The sequence below is a fragment of the Pipra filicauda genome, unplaced genomic scaffold, assembly GCF_003945595.2.
Source record: "Pipra filicauda isolate LSUMZ 115617 unplaced genomic scaffold, ASM394559v2 scaffold64_size3178608_pilon, whole genome shotgun sequence".
NCBI lineage: Eukaryota > Metazoa > Chordata > Aves > Passeriformes > Pipridae > Pipra > Pipra filicauda.
Window position 1 is genome coordinate 1,847,482 of NW_024104809.1, and position 23,262 is coordinate 1,870,743.

Here is a 23,262-nt window from a genome sequence, read left to right on the forward strand (position 1 = left end):
CCTTCAACAGGGTTGCTGTCATGAAACAGGGTATATGCAAAAATTATTTCAGTAAAAGTTTCTTGACACTGTTAAAAATTAAGAAAACGACTGCAATCAGCAGTTGGAGCTGTCTAGAGCAGGCCATGGCTTTGCCTCCTGCTGTGCATGAGCAGTCTCATGTGTCCCTTCAGCTCTCTGTGACCCAGCTACTGTGTTGGTAAACTGGAGTTAGGCTGCTCTGTGTGAACAGGGGATGAAGGGCTCAGGAGAGCCCTTGAACACCTCTAGCAGGAGCTTGCTCTCCCTATCCTCTCCCAAGGCTGTAAAGTCAGTCATCGTTATCCACAGCTCAGAATTTGCAAACTACTAGAGAACTCCATAATCATACCATCGGCTTTGCCCGTGGATGTATCAAAGGCTGCAAATGATCCAGAATCTTTTGATTCCCTCCAGATTGCTTTGAATGCAGCCCGTGATGAGTGAGCAATACAGGAGGCAGTCGAGGCTGAGGATAAGGATCATTAGCTTTCAACTTATCCAGAGCTGAGCAGCAGTCATGAGAAAAAGCCCTTTGGGCACTTATTAGCTGTCTTTTTAATATGACTTTAAAGCAAAAAAACAGAAAGACAATAAATCTGATTATCTTATGCTAAGCTTTTGCCTGGCACATTGGAAGAACCCACTGGTGTTACACTGCGTGCAAAATGAGCCTTATATAACATTAGAACAGCAGAGATCAACAAATATCCAAAAACGGGGCTGTGGAACTCCAGCCCACAAAACTCTTCTCTGAAACACAGACTTTTCTGAACATAAGCCAACTGCACAGAACCACAGCCCAGAAGGCCACAGCAATGAGAAGTACAAAGAGGGGGGAAAACTTGCCACAGGGCAGTTTTTCCATTCCACCTGAAGGATGGTGGAAAACTGAAGAAACAACAGGCTTTCTAGCAACACCTCAGAGGAATCTACAACCCGCTGAAGGTTCTGTGGGAAGGACTGAGTTTTTCTGAGCTAGCTCATGCTCAATTCAGCTGGTAGACAGCAGATACATACATGTACATGCCATATCAATGACCAGAAGTGGGGGAGCATCTTCTCTCTTAATGGGCAGAAAACTTCTCTTCACCATCAGTGGCAAGGTTGCTATCTTGCATCTCATAGCTGACAGGTACTAAAGAGCTAGAATACCTCATCCAAGGACTGATTTCAGTCAGTGTGTAGCACAACACCAGGCTACTTGGACACAAACTTAACACAGAGTTCCCAATAGTCCTCCTGAGGTCAGTATGGTTACTTCCCTGTGTAGCATCAGGCATGTCCTTTGGGGGCTTTGGTTGAAGCTTTGGCTTCCATGTCCTTGCAACTTCCCTAGTGCTGCAAGTGGGTTGGGTTTAGCAGGCATTCAATTAAAGCAATTCTACCTGCTATTCCTTTTCCCTGGGTTTCCCTGGTTTGCATAGGATAGGTAGGATGAAAGAGTGAAAATAATAGGAACAAAGGATGTGAGTGTATATACAAATATACCACACATGTACTCTACCTGCAAGACCTACAGACTGTGCCTGGGGTTGCAGACCAGCCATTACAGCCTAGGAGTCATGTATTTGAGCACAGTTCTTAGCTCAGTGTTAATTTGTCTGAAGAATCTTTGGGAATTGACTTCCACATGCTGCCCTTTCCCCATGCAAAGGAATTTATGGAGTTTGGAAAACTGGATGTAAGCAGCTGAGGCAAGGCCTGGAGGTAAGAGCAAGGAAACATCATACTTGCTGTTGTGGTTTATCCCCAGCCACAAACTGGGTACCACACAGCCACTCACTCAGCACCACCCTGCCCCACCCCCAGGGGAGAGAAGAAGTGGAAAAATAAACCTCATGTGTTCAGATAAGAACAGTTTAATGATTGAAACAAAATGGATACAATTCTACCAATAAGAATAAGAATAGTAATTGTGATGAAAGGGAGAGATGGAGAGGAATAAAACCCAAGAGAAAGAGTTGATGCACACTACAGTTGCTCACCAACCACTGATCGATTCCCAGTCCATCCCTGACCAGCCATCCGAGCTCTTGGACAGTTTATGAACTAAGCATGACAATTTATGGTATGGAATATCCCTTTGATCAGTTGGGGTCAGCTGTCCTGGTCATGCTACCCCCAGTTTCTTGTGCAATTGCTTGCTAGCAGAGCATGAGAAACTGAGAATTCCCTGATTTAGGGCAAGCACTACTTAGCAACAACTGAAACATCCGTGTGTTATCAACATTATTCTCCTGCTGAATCCAAAAAACCATCACTATGCCACCTACTAAGAAGAAAATTACCTCTATCCCAGCTGAAATCAGAACACTCGTATGACATCTCCAAGGTTTGCTCTGACAGCTCTTCTACACCACTGTCACAACCTCAGGCATTATGCAGCCTGGTGCTCACCTATTCATACCAACACCAGCTGCATCTCTGTGGGCCTAGCAAAGCCTGGCTTTTTGTTCCAGGCTGCAGAGTGTAAAGCATGAGACGGGATTTCTGCTCAGAGGCTCTGGATGATGACGCTAGTTCAGCTGCTGCTGTGTGTTTGGCCTGGACATCCACAGCTGGCCTGAAGAATATTTGCAGGTGCAAAACCATTGGTATGTAGGAATGTTGCCCATTCAAACCACCTTACCACAACATGGACAGGACACCTAAACTTGGGTGATAGGGCTGGCACAGACTGCAAAAATGGGGCTTTTGATAGAGGTACAATTGTAACAAGCGAACAGACCTGCTATCAACACCATGTTTACAAGAAAACAAAATTAAAATTTTTCTTCTTATCTATAAATTCTGCCTCTCTGATTGCCTTGTTACTTTCTCAGAATCCATTCTTTATACTAGAAAGTACACATCACAAAACCAAACCAAACAAACAAAAACACCACCCAAAACCAAACAACCTCCCCCAAAAATGAAACAGAAAAAACAACAGCAAAAAAAATCCAACCACCAACTCTAACATGACCCTTTGTAAAATCTTATTCCTCTTTGAAACCACTGTACTAATGCCTGATTAGCAGGAGACTTAGTGGATCTGGATCTGTAGGCAAAAGTGCCTTCACTCTTGCTTCTCCCAGCACATGCTGATATCAGCTTTGGCCATGTCAAACCACAGAGCAAACAGAAGAGTTCTGACAACCTCCACCACTCATAGGAAATAGCAGCGATACACCTCCAAAGCTACGTGTTAACGTGACCAGCTATCCACAGCCACTCTGGAAAGAGCCAAGACGTTCCTCTTTCCGTCCTCCTCTAGCTCACAGTTCCCCCTCTTGTGGTCCATTGGTCAAAGAAGTGAATGTTACTCTGTGTCTCTGCAGTGTGGCTTAGCTAAAGGTCTCAAAATGGAGGTGTGAAAGGACAGGAACTTTTCTGAAAGGTTTCCGCTACACAACAAGAGCTCTCACTTTTTGCAGCTTGAAATAAACCCTACTCACAGCCCAGAAGCAAGTGCAACCACAGTGGGTTTGAGCAGGAAAAGCCTTCACAGGGGGGCTAGTAAAGGATGGTGGGAGAAAGGAGGTGGTTCTCTGTCACCAGAAAAAGTACTGACACTCAGTTCTTCCATTCATACTCAGGCCCTCCATGACACCCACAAAAGTGAACCCAAGAACTGACCACTGAATGACAATCTATAAACTCTGGGAAAGAGGGCAGACAACAGCCACTTTCTTCTCTGCCTTGACACAGAAGGCACCAGCAATGAAGCTCCACACCGCAGCTATCCTCGTCATCCTCTGCCTTGGCATCTTCACTGTGCGCACAGTGAAAGGTAAGTTTGCAACCCCACAGGGAGACAGGAATTGCACCTCGTTGCACCAGTGATCTGATGAGCAGGATTCATATTCAGACACAGTTGATTTATAAGACAGAACATGTAGGAAATCCAGATCAGAACCACAAGAAAGGCAGCTTTATGGGAGATTTCATCTGATGTCCTGACAATGACTTCTGCTTTTAAGGCAAGGAGACTCTCAGTGCCTTAGAGCACTGAAAGGGTTTCTGTGCATGATTCTCTCTCTTAAAATCGTGAAATCTTGAAGACACAATGTCTTTTTGTCTCACTGATGCCATATAGCAATGAATACTATAGGTTAGTAACATTTTATGAAAAATATTTCTTGAATTAGATGTACATTTTTTCTATTTCCAGATATACTACTTTTATATGAATGTTATTATATTATTTGTTAGTTATGTTTCTCTAAATATATAGCCTGAATTCCTCTAATGTCCCTATTTTAAAAAGTTCTCCCAGTTCTGGGTCACCTATTGCCTATTTGCTTGTGCCTTTTGGACAAATCTTTTGGTACGGATAGGCAAACCATGAACAAAAAGTAAAAAGGGTAGTAATGGATTTATACAAGATCTTCTCTCTCTTCATAGAATCATACAACTTAACATCTTATTTGAAACCATTCATGAGCACTGAGATGAGCCATGTTTACTAGCCATGTTTTAAATCACTCTGTCTACAGTGGTGTTTAGGTCAGATCATGGAGAGATCATGGATCTTCCATGCGAGATCATGGAAAACACGGAGATACATCCTTTAGATAATACATCATATCATAATCAGATTCACACAAACGAGCACATTAAAAAAAAAAACACTCATGCAAACCATATTCAAACCTACAAATATGCAGAGAAAAACACAGAGAAAAGGTATCTTCACAAAACCACACTAAAACCAAACTGACACCTGCTAAACATTGACAACATTAAGAAGCTACACGCTAAGGATGTGGACCCAGTGCTGCTATAGCTGGATCATACACGTTTTCATATGTTGATTAATGATACCGCTCTTCATCTTGGCAACACGTGCGTTTGCATCACAGACTGACGGTTCCCAATGTCATTCTCCAGGATGTAGAGTTTGCCATAAACATCACCAAGGCTGAAAGAGCACACTGAGCTGATCTACAAGCAATTGAAAAAGGACTAGAAAGAATGATAAAGAAAACAATGACACTTGAAAAAGCATAGCTTTTCAGGTGCAGAGCAGTTGGGGTTTGTTCCCAGGCTTAGAGAAGCTCTGCTGGTATTCCCTGCAGCCATTCCCTGAAAATAGTGTGCCAGCAGAGAAAATATTTCCAGGACGAGTAAGGATGGCTTGAATATCTTTGAGCTCTCTTGATGCCACATTTTGAAAACCAGTTTGAGACAGTAAGGTATTTGTAATGAAGCATTGAAAAAAATGCATAGTGCTACTTGTGACTAAAGCAAGATCAGAAGAGATATTCAGGCAAACAAACCCTCAGGAATTAGCAACTCTGCCAGTACCTGTGCACTGGCTATGCTACAGCGTCTGCAAAGGCTGATGTGTGTTTATCTCAGCTATTCTAAAATGAGATTATGTGAAGAAGGTTTTATATTTAGCAAGGTGCACCTGAACAGCTCTTGGACTTATTTAGCCAATGTCTCAATAAATTCTTTAACAAGAAACCTCAGAGTGCTGCAGTGTTCTGCTTGTACCCCTCATGCCTTCCCAAACTGTCTTTCATGAGTAGGAGAAAACCAGAAACTAGTAAGTGGAGACTTACACACATATGTGTCCATATACTCCATCTCATTTAAATGAACTTCCATTTTGAGTTACCATCCTTTAAGATCACAACTACTCAGAAAATTTTACACTCATATAATGATTCTCTTTATTAATCACCAGTCCATTTCCCTCAATTGTATGAAAATCTTGGAGGAAAGGAAGGATTAAGTAGCACTCCATTGACTATGAAACCAGACTTATAGCAAGGTATGTAGGTACTTGGTCTTCTGGTAGATATACCTCCCTTTCTTTAAACAGTTTTTTTCAATTCTGCTTTCACATGTCAACTGTGAGACAAGTAGCCTTGCTTTCCTCCTTTTTTTTTCACTTGCCAAGTAGGGGGAGTTACTGATCCACATTCAGATGCCATATGGAAATCCAGTAAATGTACTGGTTCTAAGCACTACTCCATATGGACACTTATTTGCAGATGACACAAACCCAAATATGAATGATACCAAATACCTTTTCTGCTATGGAAGCAGTCACTCCCTAGGGGTAGAATTATTACACAATTGTTCAGGTTAACAGGTGAAGATTAGTATCTTGACTGAAAGAACAATAACACTTTACAGATGGCAGGATGCATCACAAAAAATAGCTTAACCTCTCTTGTATAAGTGGTATTGTGGCTGTAAATCATGAGACTCTCATGCTCTAACTACAACTGGACACCTTCTCGATTTCACAATTCATTAAGTGATTATGGCTAAATATAAATATAGTATTTTTTCCCTTTTCATTTATCTACTTTTCCCTTTCTAGGGAGTGCTGGAAGTCAGTCCATGCGCAAATTCAATTGTGTAAGGCTGCGTACAAAACAGCTGAACATCCAAAATTTTGCAAAGTATGAAAAGCACCATATGCCAATAAGTGCCATCGTGTAAGTACCTAATGCACTGTTCACCTTCAGACATGCCTATGCAAACACGTTACCAACGAAAAGGGAAGGGGAATCACAAGACACTTCGTGGCCCAACTCACCAAATCTGCCGAGTTCAGGTCACCCTTCCAGTTCTCCCATGAAGGAGTCGCCTGACGGCTGAGGGAGTGAGGGGAGACTAGTGACCTCAGAGAGCTGGGAGGTTTCTGCTATTCATGAATATGGGCAGAAAGCTCACTGAACAGTCGGATCTTTGGTGGTCAGCAAGTCTCAGCAAGGGTGGAGCAGTCAGAAACACAGTGCACTGAATTGAGCCACGGGGAAAAGATTGTGTGAAAGAATATGGAGTAACTGACTCCTGCTAGGACCTGTGTTTGGTCTTTTGAGCTCACTTGCATGCACTTTTATCAAATCTGGGATCTGCTCCCGGGACGTTAATTGTCATCATGACTGAATCTAAAATCTCAGAACAGTAGGTATGCTCCTTTCTTTAATATCAGTATATATGCACATGACCATGTACGTTCCACATATACCCATGCCATGAATAGGGAACTAACATTGCTTGCTTCTGTTACTCCAGCTAACATCTACAAAGTCCAGCATTTGAAATTGTTTAACCACATTTTCCCCCGTGTTCTGCATGAAAACCAAGAACAGCAAATCTGGGTTTAGAGACTGGAATTTAATGGCCGCCTGGTGTGCTTTCTTTCTTCCTATAGGTTTATCAATAGAAATGGTGTCAGAATCTGCGTAAGTGCTGATCAGAAATGGGTGCAGACTGCTATGAAGAAAATAGACCAAAGGTCGGCATCATCTAGGAATGGTATTTCCCAGTTTAGTGCTACCAGTGAAACACCCCAGACCAGGCATCATTCACCAACTCCCCTTTCCCCTACTCCTTCAGCGGGATGGAGAGGAGAATTGGAGACACAAAAGGTAAAGATCACGGGTTGAAATAAGAACAGTTTACTAGAAACAGCAATGCAATAAGAAAACAACCAGTTACAACAATTATGTTAATAAGAGTGCACGAGACAGGCAAACACTTCAAGTAAAATTGCTCGCCACACAGAACCTGGCACCACACACCCACAGAACCTGTGCACCAGCCAAACCAGAGTCTTGGAAAGGCTCCAGTCTGCCGTGCTCTGGTCTTTGTTATTGCTTTATAGAACAATACATCTAATTAAAAATATCCTAAGTACTACCCAAGTAGTTTGAACAGTATAAAGCAACACTTGATTACCTACTGTTTAGTGTATTCTTTAAACACACATCAAGTCTCAGTCATCTCCAGAAAAGAGCTGCTGACAGACCTCTAATCCATAATACAAGAACCTAATGCAGTCTATCCATATACTAGATTTAGGTACTTTTTCATATAATTTTGTATCTACATCCATATAAAAGAACAAAATTATTTCCTAAATTGAAAAAAAGTATGATGAACAAACATGTGTAACAATAGGAAGAAAGCTAAAAGTTAGTTTGACTGCATGAGACTGAAAATGGAGTTGATATTGTTCCGTACTTTGGTTCATTTCTTTCATTTTTGATTCTCAGGTGGCAAGCCGAAAGGAAATCCATGACTTAAAAGAAGCTTCCAGTGTTAATGAAACTTCCCAGTCTGACCATCCACAAGACTCCCAGACAGTTGCACTCCCAGCACTGAAGACATTAACTAATGGGACCAAAGCCTCTTCACAGCAGCTCCAGTGAGCCAACGGGTGCCCCTCTTGACCCTCTGCACACCCCACCAACACTCATTCAGACCAGGTTTTTTCTTAACGGTTCAATCCCAGGTTTCCCACAGCAGTGTCAGATATCTTGTTCCATAAAGCAATTTATTCACAGCGCAGGAACACGGCAACAGCCGGAGCTGCCACCTCCGAGGAGGAACCCCCTAACAAAGGACCCTCTGGGCTTTTACACCCTTGCAGTCTATACCACGGTGGTAGTGGATCAAGGGTTGGACTTGATGATCTCAGAGGTCCCTTCCAACCCAGCTGATTCTATGATTCTACGAGGTGGAAATACTGATGAGACATTATGCAATCCAAGATTTGACACCACAATGGAATATGGAATGTTACATGTCCCAGGATAAGGGGGCAGCTCTTTTCTAATATTGTTTTGCTGCTGTTTCCACTGAATTATTACAGGCTGGTGCTCCTGCTGCAACTGGATCTAGCTCAACTGAATAATATGCAATTGGCTTCTAATGGGGTCCTAAATTCTGCATTACCGCTGCACTAGCTATTCCTTTACATTTATGTACATACAGATTAAAGGATCTGGGAGCCCAAGAGCAGGAGCAGCAGACACTAAAGCTCCTTTTATACCTTTAAAGCTTGTTCTTTCATATCTAGTCGGTTTAGGGGTTTTTGGTTGGTTGGTTTTTTTGGGTTTTGTGGGGTTTTTTCATTCGTTTTTTTGATTACTGGATGTGGGAACTTAATTATGGCCTCTATTCTCTCCAGATCTGTTGCCATTTTCCTAAAATAAAGCCTAAATACTTAACTTTCTTTTGACACAGCTGAAGTTTGGATGGAGATATACAGTGTCCCCTTTTCACTGGGGCAATACATAAAAGTGTAGTGTCTAATATTCAAGCATTCTCATCACTACTTGCTAATAGCAAATCATCCACATACTGTACAAGAAGCAATTCTCACAGTAACTTCATACCCTTTAAATCAAACCCAGTATTCGTGAAAAAAATGGTAGGGGATCTGGCAAAACCTTGGGGAAGATGTGTACCAGTCAGCTGCTGTCTTTTTCAGGTTAAGGTAAACAAAGGCTGACTTTCTTCGTCTAATGGAATGCTTCAAAATCCCTTGGGCTAAGTATCAGTCTATCTGCTTCTGGATACTCTTCTTGGCTTCCAGGGGAATAGGGTCCTGTCTCACAATGGGTAGCACTTTATTTGCTTCTGATACTCTTCTTGCCTTCCTGGGAAATAGAGTCCTGTCTCCTGCTGGGTGGCGCTCCTCCCTTTGGGGACCAACAGTCCCATGTCTGTCTTGGTCCCTGCCACACTAGCATGTGCTTCTTAAAATATCTCTTGATTTCGGGGGCTGCCTGGTCTACAAAGACACTGCAAGTGTGCCACTGAAGATTTGTGACAGCCACTGTCCTGCTGAGCTAGCAGACCAAGGTATAGCTGACCAATACTGCTGGCACAACATCACTTCATGCTCTTCGCAAAGTCCTACTGTACTAAACAATTTATCCTAATTTTGCACAACCTCGGCCAAGGGCATCCCCTTATCTATGCTGGGCTTATTTCCCTTCATTTCAAACACTAAGAGGGACTTGAAAACCCTTTTTACCTGATTAAAAAAAAGAAAAAGAAAAATGGACTTCAATCTCCCTTTCTGTGTGTGCCAAGGGACTCTACCACTCCCTGCACAGTACTTGGGACACAAGCCTCTCCCGGCATGGGTCTCCCAAACCCATCTGTGTTGTAGGAGAGACACGAGCCCCCCCACCTCACGGGGGCTTCACATCTCCTCTACGTGTGCCCTCCACTGACCAGGCTGCACACCTGTTCTTGACCAATAGTTTCACCAAATCTTCACAAAATGCCACACCAACGGAGAGACTCACATTCACCCTTACAATTTATACAGAATCTGCTCAGGGAATTTTAACACTCGCCTTTTGGCTTCTCCCTGCTCCAAACAAACTCACCCAGTGCCATCCATAGGATGTCTGGAGAAGAGAGACTCTGAAGGTAGTGGCCTTGGGTCCCAACTGGGTCACTGAAATGTTGAGGAAACTTCCCAGTCCGACCATTCACAAAAATCTCTGGCAGTCACACTCCCAACGCCAGGGTCACAACCCTCAACGCCAGAGACTTTCACTGCTGGGACCGAAGCCCCTTCACTGGAGCAGGCAGCTCCAGTGATCCGACGGGTCCCCGTTTGGCTCCCTGCACACCCCACTCACAGGCAGTCAGACCAAATTTCCTTAACGGCTCTACCCCGGATTTCCCATCAAGGTCTCATTCCATAAAGCAATTTATTCACAGACCAGTAACACAGAGCGAGCCCGAGCTGCCGCCTCCGAGGAGGAACCCCCCAACAAAGGACCCTCTGGGCTTTTACACTCCTACAGTCTGTACCCGCGCGCAAGGCTCTCTCTTCCTCCTGAGTCTTCGGCTCCGGCTGTCTCCCAGAGTTCATCCACCTCGCTGGCACCACCGGTCTTCGTGCCCCTTGTTATGGAAAGTCGGCAGTTCACAGCCTCTTGTCTCTCCAGGCTCCCACCCAGAGCTCAATTTCCATCTCTAATTGCAGTTCGCAGACCGAGCTACCTGCACCAGATGTATTCCTCAACAATATATCCCACCTAAGTTCACTTACTTACTGTGTCCAGCATAATATACATGCACAGATTGCTTCTATAAATAATAGAGACAGATATTTATCTCCTGGGGGAGACAACTTCCACCCTAAAACAGTTATCTGTTATACAGATGTGTGTAAGCTGAGGTTCTTAAGCCCCCTCTTAAAGTCTCTGAATGCCCTGACTTAGTCTTCAAAAATTATTAAGTGACCTGATGGCACATCTTCAAGAAGCTGCTGAACACTCACTAAAGACACTCATTTCTAGGAGTATGTAAGATTTTACTTATTTGTGAAGTATGTAAGATTTTACTTATTTGTGAAGTATGTAAGATTTACTTATTTGACCTCTCTTTTTTGAAAGCCGATTACACTATGAGAAAATCCAGTACTTCAAACTCTTTACCCTTACAAGTAAATTCTTGATGTTAGGCCCAACACTGCTCACTGCATGTTTCTGTTCCTTCAGCAGGGTTGCTGTCATGAAACAGGGGATGTGGAGCAACTATTTCAGCAAAAATTTCTTGAACCAGGAGGAGGATCATTCAACTTATCCAGAGCTGAGCAGCAGTCATGGGAAAAACACTCTGGGCACTTATTAGCTGTCTTTTTAATATTATTTTAAAGCAAGAAAACAGAAAGACAATACATCTGATCATCTTATGCTAAGCTTTTGCACCTGCACAGAGGAAGTGCCCACTGGTGTTACAGTATGTACAAAATGAGCCTTATATAACATTAGAACAGCAGAGATCAACAAATATCCAAAGACGGGGCTGTGGAACTCCAGCCCACAAAACTCTTCTCTGAAACACAGACTTTTCTGAACATAAGCCAACTGCACAGAACCACAGCCCAGGAGGCCACAGCAATGAGAAGTACAAAGAGGGGGGAAAACTTGCCACAGGGCAGTTTTTCCATTCCACCTGAAGGATGGTGGAAAACTGAAGAAACAACAGGCTTTCTAGCAACACCTCAGAGGAATCTACAACCCGCTGAAGGTTCTGTGGGAAGGACTGAGTTTTTCTGAGCTAGCTCATGCTCAATTCAGCTGGTAGACAGCAGATACATACATGTACATGCCATATCAATGACCAGAAGTGGGGGAGCATCTTCTCTCTTAATGGGCAGAAAACTTCTCTTCACCATCAGTGGCAAGGTTGCTATCTTGCATCTCATAGCTGACAAGTACTAAAGAGTTAGAATACCTCATCCAAGGACTGATTTCAGTCAGTGTGTAGCACAACACCAGGCTACTTGGACACAAACTTAACACAGAGTTCCCAATAGTCCTCCTGAGGTCAATATGGTTACTTCCCTTTGTAGCATCAGGCATGTCCTTTGGGGGCTTTGGTTGAAGCTTTGGCTTCCATGTCCTTGCAACTTCCCTAGTGCTGCAAGTGGGTTTAGCAGGCATTCAATTAAAGCAATTCTACCTGCTAGTCCTTTTCCCTGGGTTTCCCTGGTTTGCATAGGATAGGTAAGATAAAAGAGTGAAAATAATAGGAACAAAGGATGTGAGTGTATATACAAATATACCACACAACCTGTGTTCTACCTGCAAGACCTACAGACTGTGCCTGGGGTTGCAGACCAGCCATTACAGCCTAGGAGTCATGTATCTGAGCACAGTTCTTAGCTCAGTGCTAATTTGCCTGAAGAATCTTTGGGAATTGACTTCCACATGCTGCCCTTTCCCCATGCAAAGGAATTTACACTGATGTTATCAAGAGTTTGGAAAACTGGATGTAACCATCTGAGGCAAGGCCTGGAGGTAAGAGCAAGGAAACATCATACTTGCTGTTGTGGTTTATCCCCAGCCACAAACTGGGTACCACATAGCCACTCACTCAGCACCACCCTGCCTCACCCCCATGGAGAGAAGTGGAAAAATAAACCTCATGTGTTCAGATAAGAACAGTTTAATAATTGAAACAAAATAAAATACTACTACTACTACTAAGAATAACAGTAATAATTGTGATGAAAGGGAGAGATGGAGAGGAATAAAACCCAAGACAAAGAGTTGATGCACACTACAGTTGGTCACCAACCACTGATCGATATCCATTCTTTATACTAGAAATACCCTGTCACAAAAAAAAATCCAAACAAACCAACCAACCAAACAAAAAAACCCCAAAACCTCAAAAACCCAACCAAAAAAAACACCACAAATTAAACAAAACCCAAGCCTGACACAACCCTTTATAAAATCTTATTCCTCTTTGAAACCACTATACTTCAGTTATGCATCCCCAAAAAATGGAAGACAAAAAGCAACAACAAAAAAAAAACCAAACCACCAACTCTAACATGACTCTTTATAAAATCTTATTCCTCTTTGAAACCACTGTACTAATGCCTGATTGGCAGGAGACTTAGTGGATCTGGATCTGTAGGCAAAAGTGCCTTCACTCTTGCTTCTCCCAGCACATGCTGATATCAGCTTTGGCCATGTCAAACCACAGAGCAAACAGAAGAGTTCTGACAACCTCCACCACTCATAGGAAATAGCAGCGATACACCTCCAAAGCTACGTGTTAACGTGACCAGCTATCCACAGCCACTCTGGAAAGAGCCAAGACGTTCCTCTTTCTGTCCTCCTCTAGCTCACAGTTCCCCCTCTTGTGGTCCATTGGTCAAAGAAGTGAATGTTACTCTGTGTCTCTGCAGTGTGGCTTAGCTAAAAGTCTCAAAATGGAGGTGTGAAAGGACAGGAACTTTTCTGAAAAGTTTCCGCTACACAACAAAGAGCTCTCACTTTTTGCAGCTTGAAATAAACCCTACTCACAGCCCAGAAGCAAGTGCAACCACAGTGGGTTTGAGCAGGAAAAGCCTTCACAGGGGGGCTAGTAAAGCATAGTGGGAGAAAGGAGGTGGTTCTCTGTCACCAGAAAAAGTACTGACACTCAGTTCTTCCATTCACACTCAGGCCCTCCATGACACCCACAAAAGTGAACCCAAGAACTGACCACTGAATGACAATCTATAAACTCTGGGAAAGAGGGCAGACAACAGCCACTTTCTTCTCTGCCTTGACACAGAAGGCACCAGCAATGAAGCTCCACACCGCAGCTATCCTCGTCATCCTCTGCCTTGGCATCTTCACTGTGCGCACAGTGAAAGGTAAGTTTGCAACCCCACAGGCACCTCTATGGGAGATTTCGTCTGATGTCCTGACAATTAGTGGTTAGCTTCTGCTTTTAAGGCAAGGAGACTCTCAGTGCCTTAGAGCACTGAAAGGGTTTCTCTCTCTTAAAATCATGAAATCTTGAAGACACAATGTCTTTTAGTCTCACTGATGCCATATAGCAATGAGTACTATAGGTTAGTAACATTTTATGAAAAATATTTCTTGAATTAGATGTATATTTTTTCTATTTCCAGATATACTACTTTTATATGAATGTTATTATATTATTCGTTATTTATGTTTCTCTAACTATATAGCCTGAATTCCTCTAATGTCCCTAATTTAAAAAGTTCTTCCGGTTCTGGATCACATATTGCCTTATTTGCTTGTGTCTAGACAAATCTTTTGGTACGGACAGGCAAACCATAAACAAAAAGTAAAAAGGGCAGTAATGGATTTATACAAGATCTTCCCTCTCTTCAAAGAATGATACAATTTAACATCTTATTTGAGACCTATATAGGAGCACTGAGATGAGCCATGTTTACTAGCCATGTTTTAAATCAGTCTGTCTACAGTGGTGTTTATGTCAGTGACTTTTGTATTAGGCTAAGAGATCATGGAAAACGTGGAGATACACCCACGAACACACATATTCTTATCACAATTAAAATCAGATTCATGCCAACAAGCACATAAAAATCACAGAAAACACTCATATGCAAACCATATGCAAACCCACAAACATGCAGAGAGAAACACAGAGAAAAGGTATCTTCACAAAACCACACTAAAACCAAACTGACACCTGCTAAACATTAGGAAGCTACACGCTGAGGATGTGGACCCAGTGCTGCTATAACTGGATCATACACGTTCTCATATGTTCATTAATAATACTGCTCTTAGCAATGTGCATTTGCATCACAGACTGACGGTTCCCAATGTCATTCTCCAGGATGTAGAATTTGCCATAAACATCACCAAGGCTGAAAGAGCACACTGAGCTGGTCTACAAGCAATTGAAAAAGGACTAGAAAGAATGATAAAGAAAACAATGACACTTGAAAAAGCATAGCTTTTCAGGTGCAGAGCAGTTGGGGTTTGTTCCCAGGCTTAGAGAAGCTCTGCTGGTATTTCCTGCAGCCATTCCCTGAAAATAGTGTGCCAGCAGAGAAAATATTTCCAGGACGAGTAAGGATGGCTTGAATATCTTTGAGCTCTCTTGATGCCACATTTTGAAAACCAGTCTGAGACGGTAAGGTATTTGTAATGAAGCATTGAAAAAAATGCATAGTGCTACTTGTGACTAAAGCAAGATCAGGAGAGATATTCCTTCAGGCAAACAAACCCTCAGGAATTAGCAACTCTGCCAGTACCTGTGCACTGGTTATGCTACAGCTTCTCCAAAGGCTGATGTGTGCTTTTTTCAGCTATTCTAATTATTTCAAACAAAGAAAAGCTCACAGATAATGAGATTATGCAAGGTGCACCTGAACAGCTCTTGGACTTTATTCAAGCCAGTTTCTCTTTAAATTCTTTGGAAAGAAACCTCAGAGTGCAGCAGTGTTCTGTTTGTCCTACCTCATGTCTTCCTGTAAGGTCAAATGTGCTCAGGTACCACCAAAATACCAAGCAGTGGAAGGATTTAGGAGAATTTATTTCCAAAGTCAAGAACACAAACTGCATCTGGCCTAGGAAAAGACATGCCACACCCTCTGTTCTTCTCAGGGCTTTTATTGTCTCTGCCTCCACCCCCCTTCACTGTGGGGGCCTTCAAACGTGTCCACAAGAACTTATCTTTTCTCATACCAGGCAGAGCTTCTCTGCACTGCAGGAGGAGAAAATATCTAAAACTGTCTCTCAGAAAGATACCTCTCTTTTCAGGCAGGACAGCTTTCCTAAGTGAAATAAACACTAATCTCCTCATAATAGCTCTTCTGAAAGGGTTTTCTACACTTACACTTCCCAAACCTCTTTCACGGGTGAGAGAAAACCCAAAACTAGGAAGCGGAGACTTACAGATATATGTATCCATATACTCCATCTCATTTAAATGAGCTCCCATTTTGAGTTATCATTATGTAAGATACCAACTGCCCAGAAAATTTTACGCCAATGTCACGATTTTCTTTATTAATCACCAGTACATTTTCCTCAATTGTATGGAAACTTTGGGGGAAAGCAAGGATTAAGTAGCACTCCATTGACTATGAAACCAGACTTATAGCAAGGTATATAGGTACTTAGTTCTTCTGGCAGATATACCTCCTTTTCTTTCAACAATTTTTTTTAACACTGCTTTTGGATGTCCACTGTGAGAGATCTAGCCTTGCTTTCCTGTCTTCACTTGGAAAGTAGGGGGAATTACTAGTTTGGATGCCATATAGAAATCCATCCAGTAAAGGTGCCAGTTCTAAGCACTACTCCATATGGACACTTATTTGCAGATGACACAAACCTAAATATGAATGATACTAAATACCTTTTCTGCTATGGAAGCAGTCACTTCCTAGGGGTAGAATTATTACACAATTGTTCAGATTAACAGGTGAAGATTAATATCTTGACTGAAAGAACAATAATACTTTACAGATGGTAGGATGCATCACGAAAAATAGCTCAAGTTCTCTTGTATAAGTGGTATTGTGGCTGTAAATCATAAGACCCTCACATTCTTACCACAATTGGACATCTTCTTGATTTCACAATTTATTAAGTAATTATAGCTAAATATAAATATAGTATTTATTCCCCTTTTCATTTATCTACTTTTTCCCTTCTAGGAAGTGCTGGAAGTCAGTCCATGCTCAAAGCCACTTGTGTAAATCTCCGTACAAAACAACTGAGCATCCGAAATCTTGTAGGCTACGAAAAGCACACTCAAGCAAATGCTGTAATGTAAGTACCTAGTGCACAGTTTACCTTCAGACTTGCCTATGCAAACATGTTACCAAAGAAAAGGGAAGGAGCATTATGACCCAACTCACTAAATCTGCCGAGTTCAGGTCACCCTTCCAGTTCTCCCATGAAGGAGTCGCCTGACAGCTGAGGGAGTGGGGCCTGAGTGGGACATGAGTGGGCCTCAGAGAGCTGAGAGATGTCTGCTGTTCATGAATATGGGCAGAAAGCTCACTGAACAGTCAGCTCTTTGGTGATCAGCAAGTGGGGAAAAATCTCAGCAAGGGTGGAGCAGTGCACTGAATTGAGCCACAGGGAAAGATCATGTGAAAGAATATGGGGTAACTCTGACTCCTGCTAGGAGCTGTGTTTGGTCTTTTGAGCTCACTAGCATGCATTTTTATCAAATCTGGGATCTGCTCCCGGGACGTTAATGTTCATCATGATTGAATCTAAAATCTCAGAACAGTAGGTATGCTCCTTTCTTTAATATCAGTATATATGCACATGACCATGTACGTTCCACATATACCCATGCCATGAATAGGGAACTAACATTGCTTGCTTCTGTTACTCCAGTTAACATCTACAAATTCCAGCATTTGAAATTGTTTAACCACATTTTTCCCCATGTTCTGCATGAAAACCAAGAACAGCAAATCTGGGTTTAGAGACTGGAATTTAATGGCCGCCTGGTTTGCTTTCCTTCTTCCTATAGCTTTATCACTAGAAATGGTATCAAGATCTGCGTAAGTGCTGATCAGAAATGGGTGCAGACTGCTATGAAGAAGATAAAAGAAAAACTTACTGCCAAACGCAAATAATCCTGTCCTAGATAAGCATCTAAGACCAACCAGCTGGAATCATCATCAGTGCTGCAGATAACAGGGAAGAGAACCCTAGTATCTGCTTTTATTTCGTATTTATTAAGTGACAATAAAATCTGTGAACAAACACAAACTCACAGAATCTGTTCATCACTGGTTGAATGTCTGCTGCTTTCTTCATTTTATGACTGAACTCTGTTTGTTTTCTGAAATGCTTGCTAATATTTATTTACAACTGAATGTACCTTTTCATCCTTGTTGTCTTAACCAGCCTGGCATTTAAGGGTGAATGACAGATAATTTGACATACTAGAGGGAAGAAGTTGACCTCTCATAGAGCTGGAAGAGTGTAGACCTCCATCCTGATGGAGATCAGAATATTCTTCATTGAGTGCTGGTTTTAAGAACGTGCTATATAATTTAATGTTTAGTCATATCTATATAATCTATAAGCAAACTAATTTCATGCTTCAGGCTATCACCTGATCGGTGCAATATTGAGAAGAAGATTCTTGGGCCTTCTATTTTTATATACAATATTGCAGCATTAGCTCAGTTTACAATGATGTAGGGATACTCTCATCAAGGGATGATGAGGAGTAACTCAGTGTAACTCTAGGAATATAAGCCTGTTCAGTCTTGTCCTAGGGAAGACTTATTTGACCCGTTGACATCTGTGAAGTTACTTCAGTTTCATCCTCATGTTAGACAAACCTGAAACAACTGGTTTGCTTTTCCTTTTGCTTTTCTCTGAGTAAGAACAAACCATATCTGGAATCTGTATTTCACAAACTTGTAGGTATACATATAAATGTCTTACCTGTTTAAAACTGATACATGCTGCAAACAGAAGAGTTTGAATTTTAATAAAGCTACTATGAACCTGAATCAAGTGGTACATTTGCCTCTTGTATGTAATGAAGGCAGATACTGTTGAAATGGATACCAAGATGACAGCACAAATCTGAGAACTGAGGGGCAAGTTAGTTAGAGCTGACACTACTGCCAACTCATGACTCAGATTGCTGAAAAGCAGTCTGATTATGAGCTTTCTACACCATATGACAGCTGTAAAGCCCATACTTCAGACAATACCTCTTTGAAAGTTCAGGTACTTAAAAAAAAAACTTCATACCATGCTAGGATGATACTCACATTATCACAAGCAGGCATGAAAGAGCTCTGGGCAGTGAGAGAAAAGAAATGGCATTTGAGGAGCTTGAGGGGTGCAGGAGAGGTAGAGGCAGATGCGCTCCTGCAGTAAACTTCTTCTCATACTACCACATGGATGTAGCCTGCACTGCGGCCAATTTATGGGCTTCTTGTCACAAATAACCTCTGAGTGATACTCATGGAATTACAGCACTTCCAAACTATGCCACAGAAATAAGATCACTCTAAAAGCCAGTCTTTACATTTCCCTGCTTTGGTCAAGTCCGCAGATAGAATCTGCCTCCTGTGGCTCACATTTTGTCAGAGTTCAGTCCTGTGTAGGGAAATACATTTAGTTTCCATTGTCCAAGACAGGATTTTAAGTAGTGCCATTGCTCAGGCAGGGAAAAGAAGGATGACTGTATGTGTTACACTACAGAACAGAGCCAAGGCAGGCTACTGAGATTCCATTTTATGGAGTGATGTTTCCTTACTGAAGTTCTTGGTATAAACAACACTAGGAAAAAAAATAGATGTTACAAACTTTGTAAGGAGAGCTTTACAGGTAGAAAGAAATGTCGAGAGTAAGATGTTACTGGAGTATGGCAATGTATATATATAAACTGTGTTCATTAACCTTGAATTGCCCCAGACCCTCATATTACAGACAACAGAAACACTTCTGTTCCCTTCAGCTTCATCAGACTATTAGTAGGCTACAAAATCAGGTCCCCTATAAAAGCATTTTTATGGTAAGCTCTCTCAGATGAATATCATCAATTTCCATGGATCAAATTTATCCAGGACTAGAATTAAATAACATGCTTTTCACAGGCAGAATTCTAATGCCTATGCACTTACTCAATAGTATCATATCCTGAAATTAATCTTACTGAAGTTAGTATAATTTATTTTTTTAATTAAGACTATCACAACCTGAGGATATATTAATTAACCATCACACAGCAATTAATACTTTATAATTGTTCATCTTCATCGCAGTTCACACCCCTTATTGCAGGCCACAATGGCCCTGCACTTTCTCAAGCTGAGAGCTATTTTTGTCTGCTATTTACCACCCACCCCATGCTATCCACCCACAAATTGTAGTTTGGTTAGAAGATTTCAGAAGAAAGGAATAGACTTACAAAGAAAACTCCTACAGGTGCTGCCCAGAAGATTTAAAAAATATTCTACTGTCATGTCATGGTTTACCTTCTCTCCCGTTTACTGTTGTATGAAACAGTAAATAACTATCCCAAAACCAAGTATGGGGTTGTAATATAAATGAACCTTCTAACTTTGTGAGGCTTACTTAAGATATTTCCAGAGCCTGTTCTTGTTCAAGGCCTGCTTATTGCCCCTAATCTGTTCCTCTAAAGAGAGCACAGAAAAATGGGGTTGCACAGCAGGCTCTTTCCTGGAATTTTTTTCCTGCCTGTCTGTCTGTGGCTTAGAATAAAAGAGTCTAGACCAAATTATTACATGTTTGTTATGCAAAGAAAGAGGGTAGTCCTGTCACCAAGGCAGAAGAAAAGGACTCCAAAAATACAAGGTCATGTCCTGCTCTACTAATGATTCATTGTTCATTTTTGTGCAGTGGTTGTTACTTGATTTGGGCGGATTATTATGTATTATATGGAATATTTCTTGCATTGAGCCCTTAAAAAGTGAAGAAAAAAATACCTCAAAAGCTATTTAGAAACCATAACACCTGAAACAAATCTGATAACTTCTTTTTTCCCCCTGGGTTTCTGAGTCTTTTAGTTCCACTCTGAGGTTACAGTTTCCTCAACAATCGTTAGGTGAAGAAGGATTTGTTGTAAGACTGAGCACTAGGACTTGAAATCTCTCTGAAAGATTGGTGTCAAAGAAAGTGACTGTAAGGGTGCACAAAAACGTGAATACACACATGTGAATACATGTGCAAGACAAGTATTTTATAGGTTTTTCAGTGAGGAAAATACCTGCTTCTTTTCTACCATCTGCTGTCTAATGTCCACCATGTTGCCAGCTCTAACATACCCAACTGCTCTGAAAGCATTAGCAAGTTACCCTGGTATTCCCCAGTGGGACAACACTGACTCACAAAAACTCCCAAGTGATAATTGCCTAGTGCCTCTCTGTGCAGTGTGAGAAGAAAATGACTGTTAGGGCTCCAATCTACCTCCAGGGTCAACATACCCGCTCACAAATAAACCCTGAACAGGAATTGCCATGCTAAGAGTTGCCAAATCACCTGGTACTATCCTTGAGCTCCTTTTCATGAGGTGCTGTCCAGTTCACATTTGCTTTATTAAGGCCTTCTAGCATTAGTATCTCTCATGAGGGAGACCTTGTCTGCTCAGGGGAACCTGTTGTAATGATATCAAATGTGTTAAGCAGTTAAACTGGAACAATATTGCAGATATCCATTTCTGTATTTTTATTATGCTAGAAAAAAATAAAGTGATCATTACTTACTGGATATGATCAGTTACATGACTGTAAAAAACTTACTCTAAGGCATATATGTTTTATGGGCTCAGATTTAACGTTTAAAATAGCTGGGGTTAACTTCACTCTTTAAACTCAGATTGGTTGATTCCTCCTTATCATGACTACTTGTAGTGAGTGAAAGTTACACAAATGTCTAAATGCAGTCTTTTAAACTAGAGACATAAGAAACAGTTATCACTCAGAGAAAATCTGGAAAGAAGCTTTGTGGTTACAGCTAAAGATTTTAGCAGAACTATAGCCAGGTGGGATTTTCTACCACAAAAACCATTTAAGACATCTCAGGCCTCCAGCTGACATTCTGGAATTACATGAACATATTTGCAAACTCTTAAAATGTGTTTTGCTTTGAAGCCCCACAAACTTCCCTGTGGCTGCCTAGCAGAGCCCCTACTCAAGAGCAGGATTCACAAGGTGATTTGTGGAGATGGTTCCGTTCTGCAGGGGAGGGCGTGTTTTCTGCGCTTTCTCTCAGCCAGGCCAAGACTCTGTGGTATCACCCAGGGCTCCCTGGAGGTCAGGAGGAAGCATTAAGCTTTTGACAAGCTCCACTCCACAGAAGGGACGTGCTAGAGCTGCTCCTAAAGATATCAGTGAAAGAAGCCACTGGCATACACAGCCATTGAGATTGGGGCACCTCATTCCTGTTTCCATTAACAAAACAAGGCTTTCTTTTGAAACGTCATCCCCTTGTCAGTGGTCTGTTGGTCAGAAAGTGTCATTCTGTGCTTCTGTGGGGCTCTTTACATACCGTGTTCAAAATGTAGACAGCACAGTACAGCAGAACAGTAGCTAAATTGGAACAGGCTAAAATAAAACTTATTTCAGAGAACTTCAGCCACAACAGGGTTTAAACAGGAAATGCTTTCACATGGGGGCTACTAACAGATAATGGACAAGAAAGACATAGTTCTCTGTCACCAGAATTTAAGTTTTCTACATATGTACCCATTGCTGACAACTGAACAACAGTACATAAACTCCATGAAAGGAGGCTCATGTAAATCACTTTTTTTCTACCTTAGCACAGAAGCCACCAGCAATGAAACTCATGCCACAGATATTCTGGTCATCTGTCAGCTTCATATCTTCACTGTGCACAAAGTGAGGTGCAAATTTGCAGGCCAATAGGAAGACAGGAATTCCCAACCACATTGCACTCACAGTCTGATGAGTTTAGAATTCATTCTCAAACAGAGCTGATTCATCTGATCAAACCAGTAAGAAATGTTGTTGAAGGCAACTACAGCATAGCTTGCCTAATGAAAGATTCATCCTAATGGTGGCCTTCCAACTTAATGTAAGGAGAGTTTCTGTGCCTTAGAAATCTTATTTGCTTTCCTGTAAATGCAAAATCTTGAAGCCATATATACAATGTATTTAATCTCATTGATACCTTATGGCAATGAGCTGCATGGGTTAATGATGTTCTGTGAAGATTCCCAAGTCAGTTGTAGATATAGTCTTTCCCTTTTTGTTTTGTATACTTGTATTTCACCTCTTCTTTGTCCTTTTCTAATCTATATAGACCTAATCTTGAAGTATCCTCATTTATCAGTCAGCCCCCTGACAGTGTATCTTATCTTTTTGTTGGGTTCTTAGCTTGCTAAATACCTTGTAGTTGTGAGGATACTGGAAACAAAACCAGCTTTTAAGACAAATGGGTACAAGTGATTTATATAATGAAGTCTTACTCCTGACTTTGTACATTTAACACCTTAAGGTCACTGTTGCCCAGTATTCACAATGTTTTCCTGAAGAGAAATTCTATATTTTATCTTCCTCATTTGCAGCATTGCTATTAGATTTTCAGAGCCAAATACTTCTGTTTTCTGGGAGGGGTAATTTGCTATAAAACATTCCCATGTGAGGAGAGAGACATGCAGAAGAATGTCTGTAAAAAAATACCCTGGGATTTTTTGTTTTTAAGTACAAGGGCT

General features: G+C 41.6%; 2 protein-coding genes across 2 annotated transcripts; both read left to right on the forward strand.

The window, feature by feature from the left end:
- Positions 1 to 3,723: 3,723 nt before the first annotated feature.
- LOC113985298 (lymphotactin-like) lies at positions 3,724 to 8,050 on the forward strand. The gene is made up of 4 exons (XM_039388441.1): positions 3,724 to 3,793; positions 6,341 to 6,458; positions 7,181 to 7,284; positions 8,025 to 8,050. The coding sequence occupies exons 1-4, from the start codon at positions 3,724 to 3,726 to the stop codon at positions 8,048 to 8,050; spliced, it is 318 nt and encodes a 105-aa protein (XP_039244375.1).
- Positions 8,051 to 13,869: 5,819 nt separating this feature from the next.
- Positions 13,870 to 17,671, forward strand: LOC113985297 (lymphotactin-like). The gene is made up of 3 exons (XM_027715944.2): positions 13,870 to 13,939; positions 16,733 to 16,847; positions 17,566 to 17,671. The coding sequence occupies exons 1-3, from the start codon at positions 13,870 to 13,872 to the stop codon at positions 17,669 to 17,671; spliced, it is 291 nt and encodes a 96-aa protein (XP_027571745.2).
- Positions 17,672 to 23,262: the final 5,591 nt, after the last annotated feature.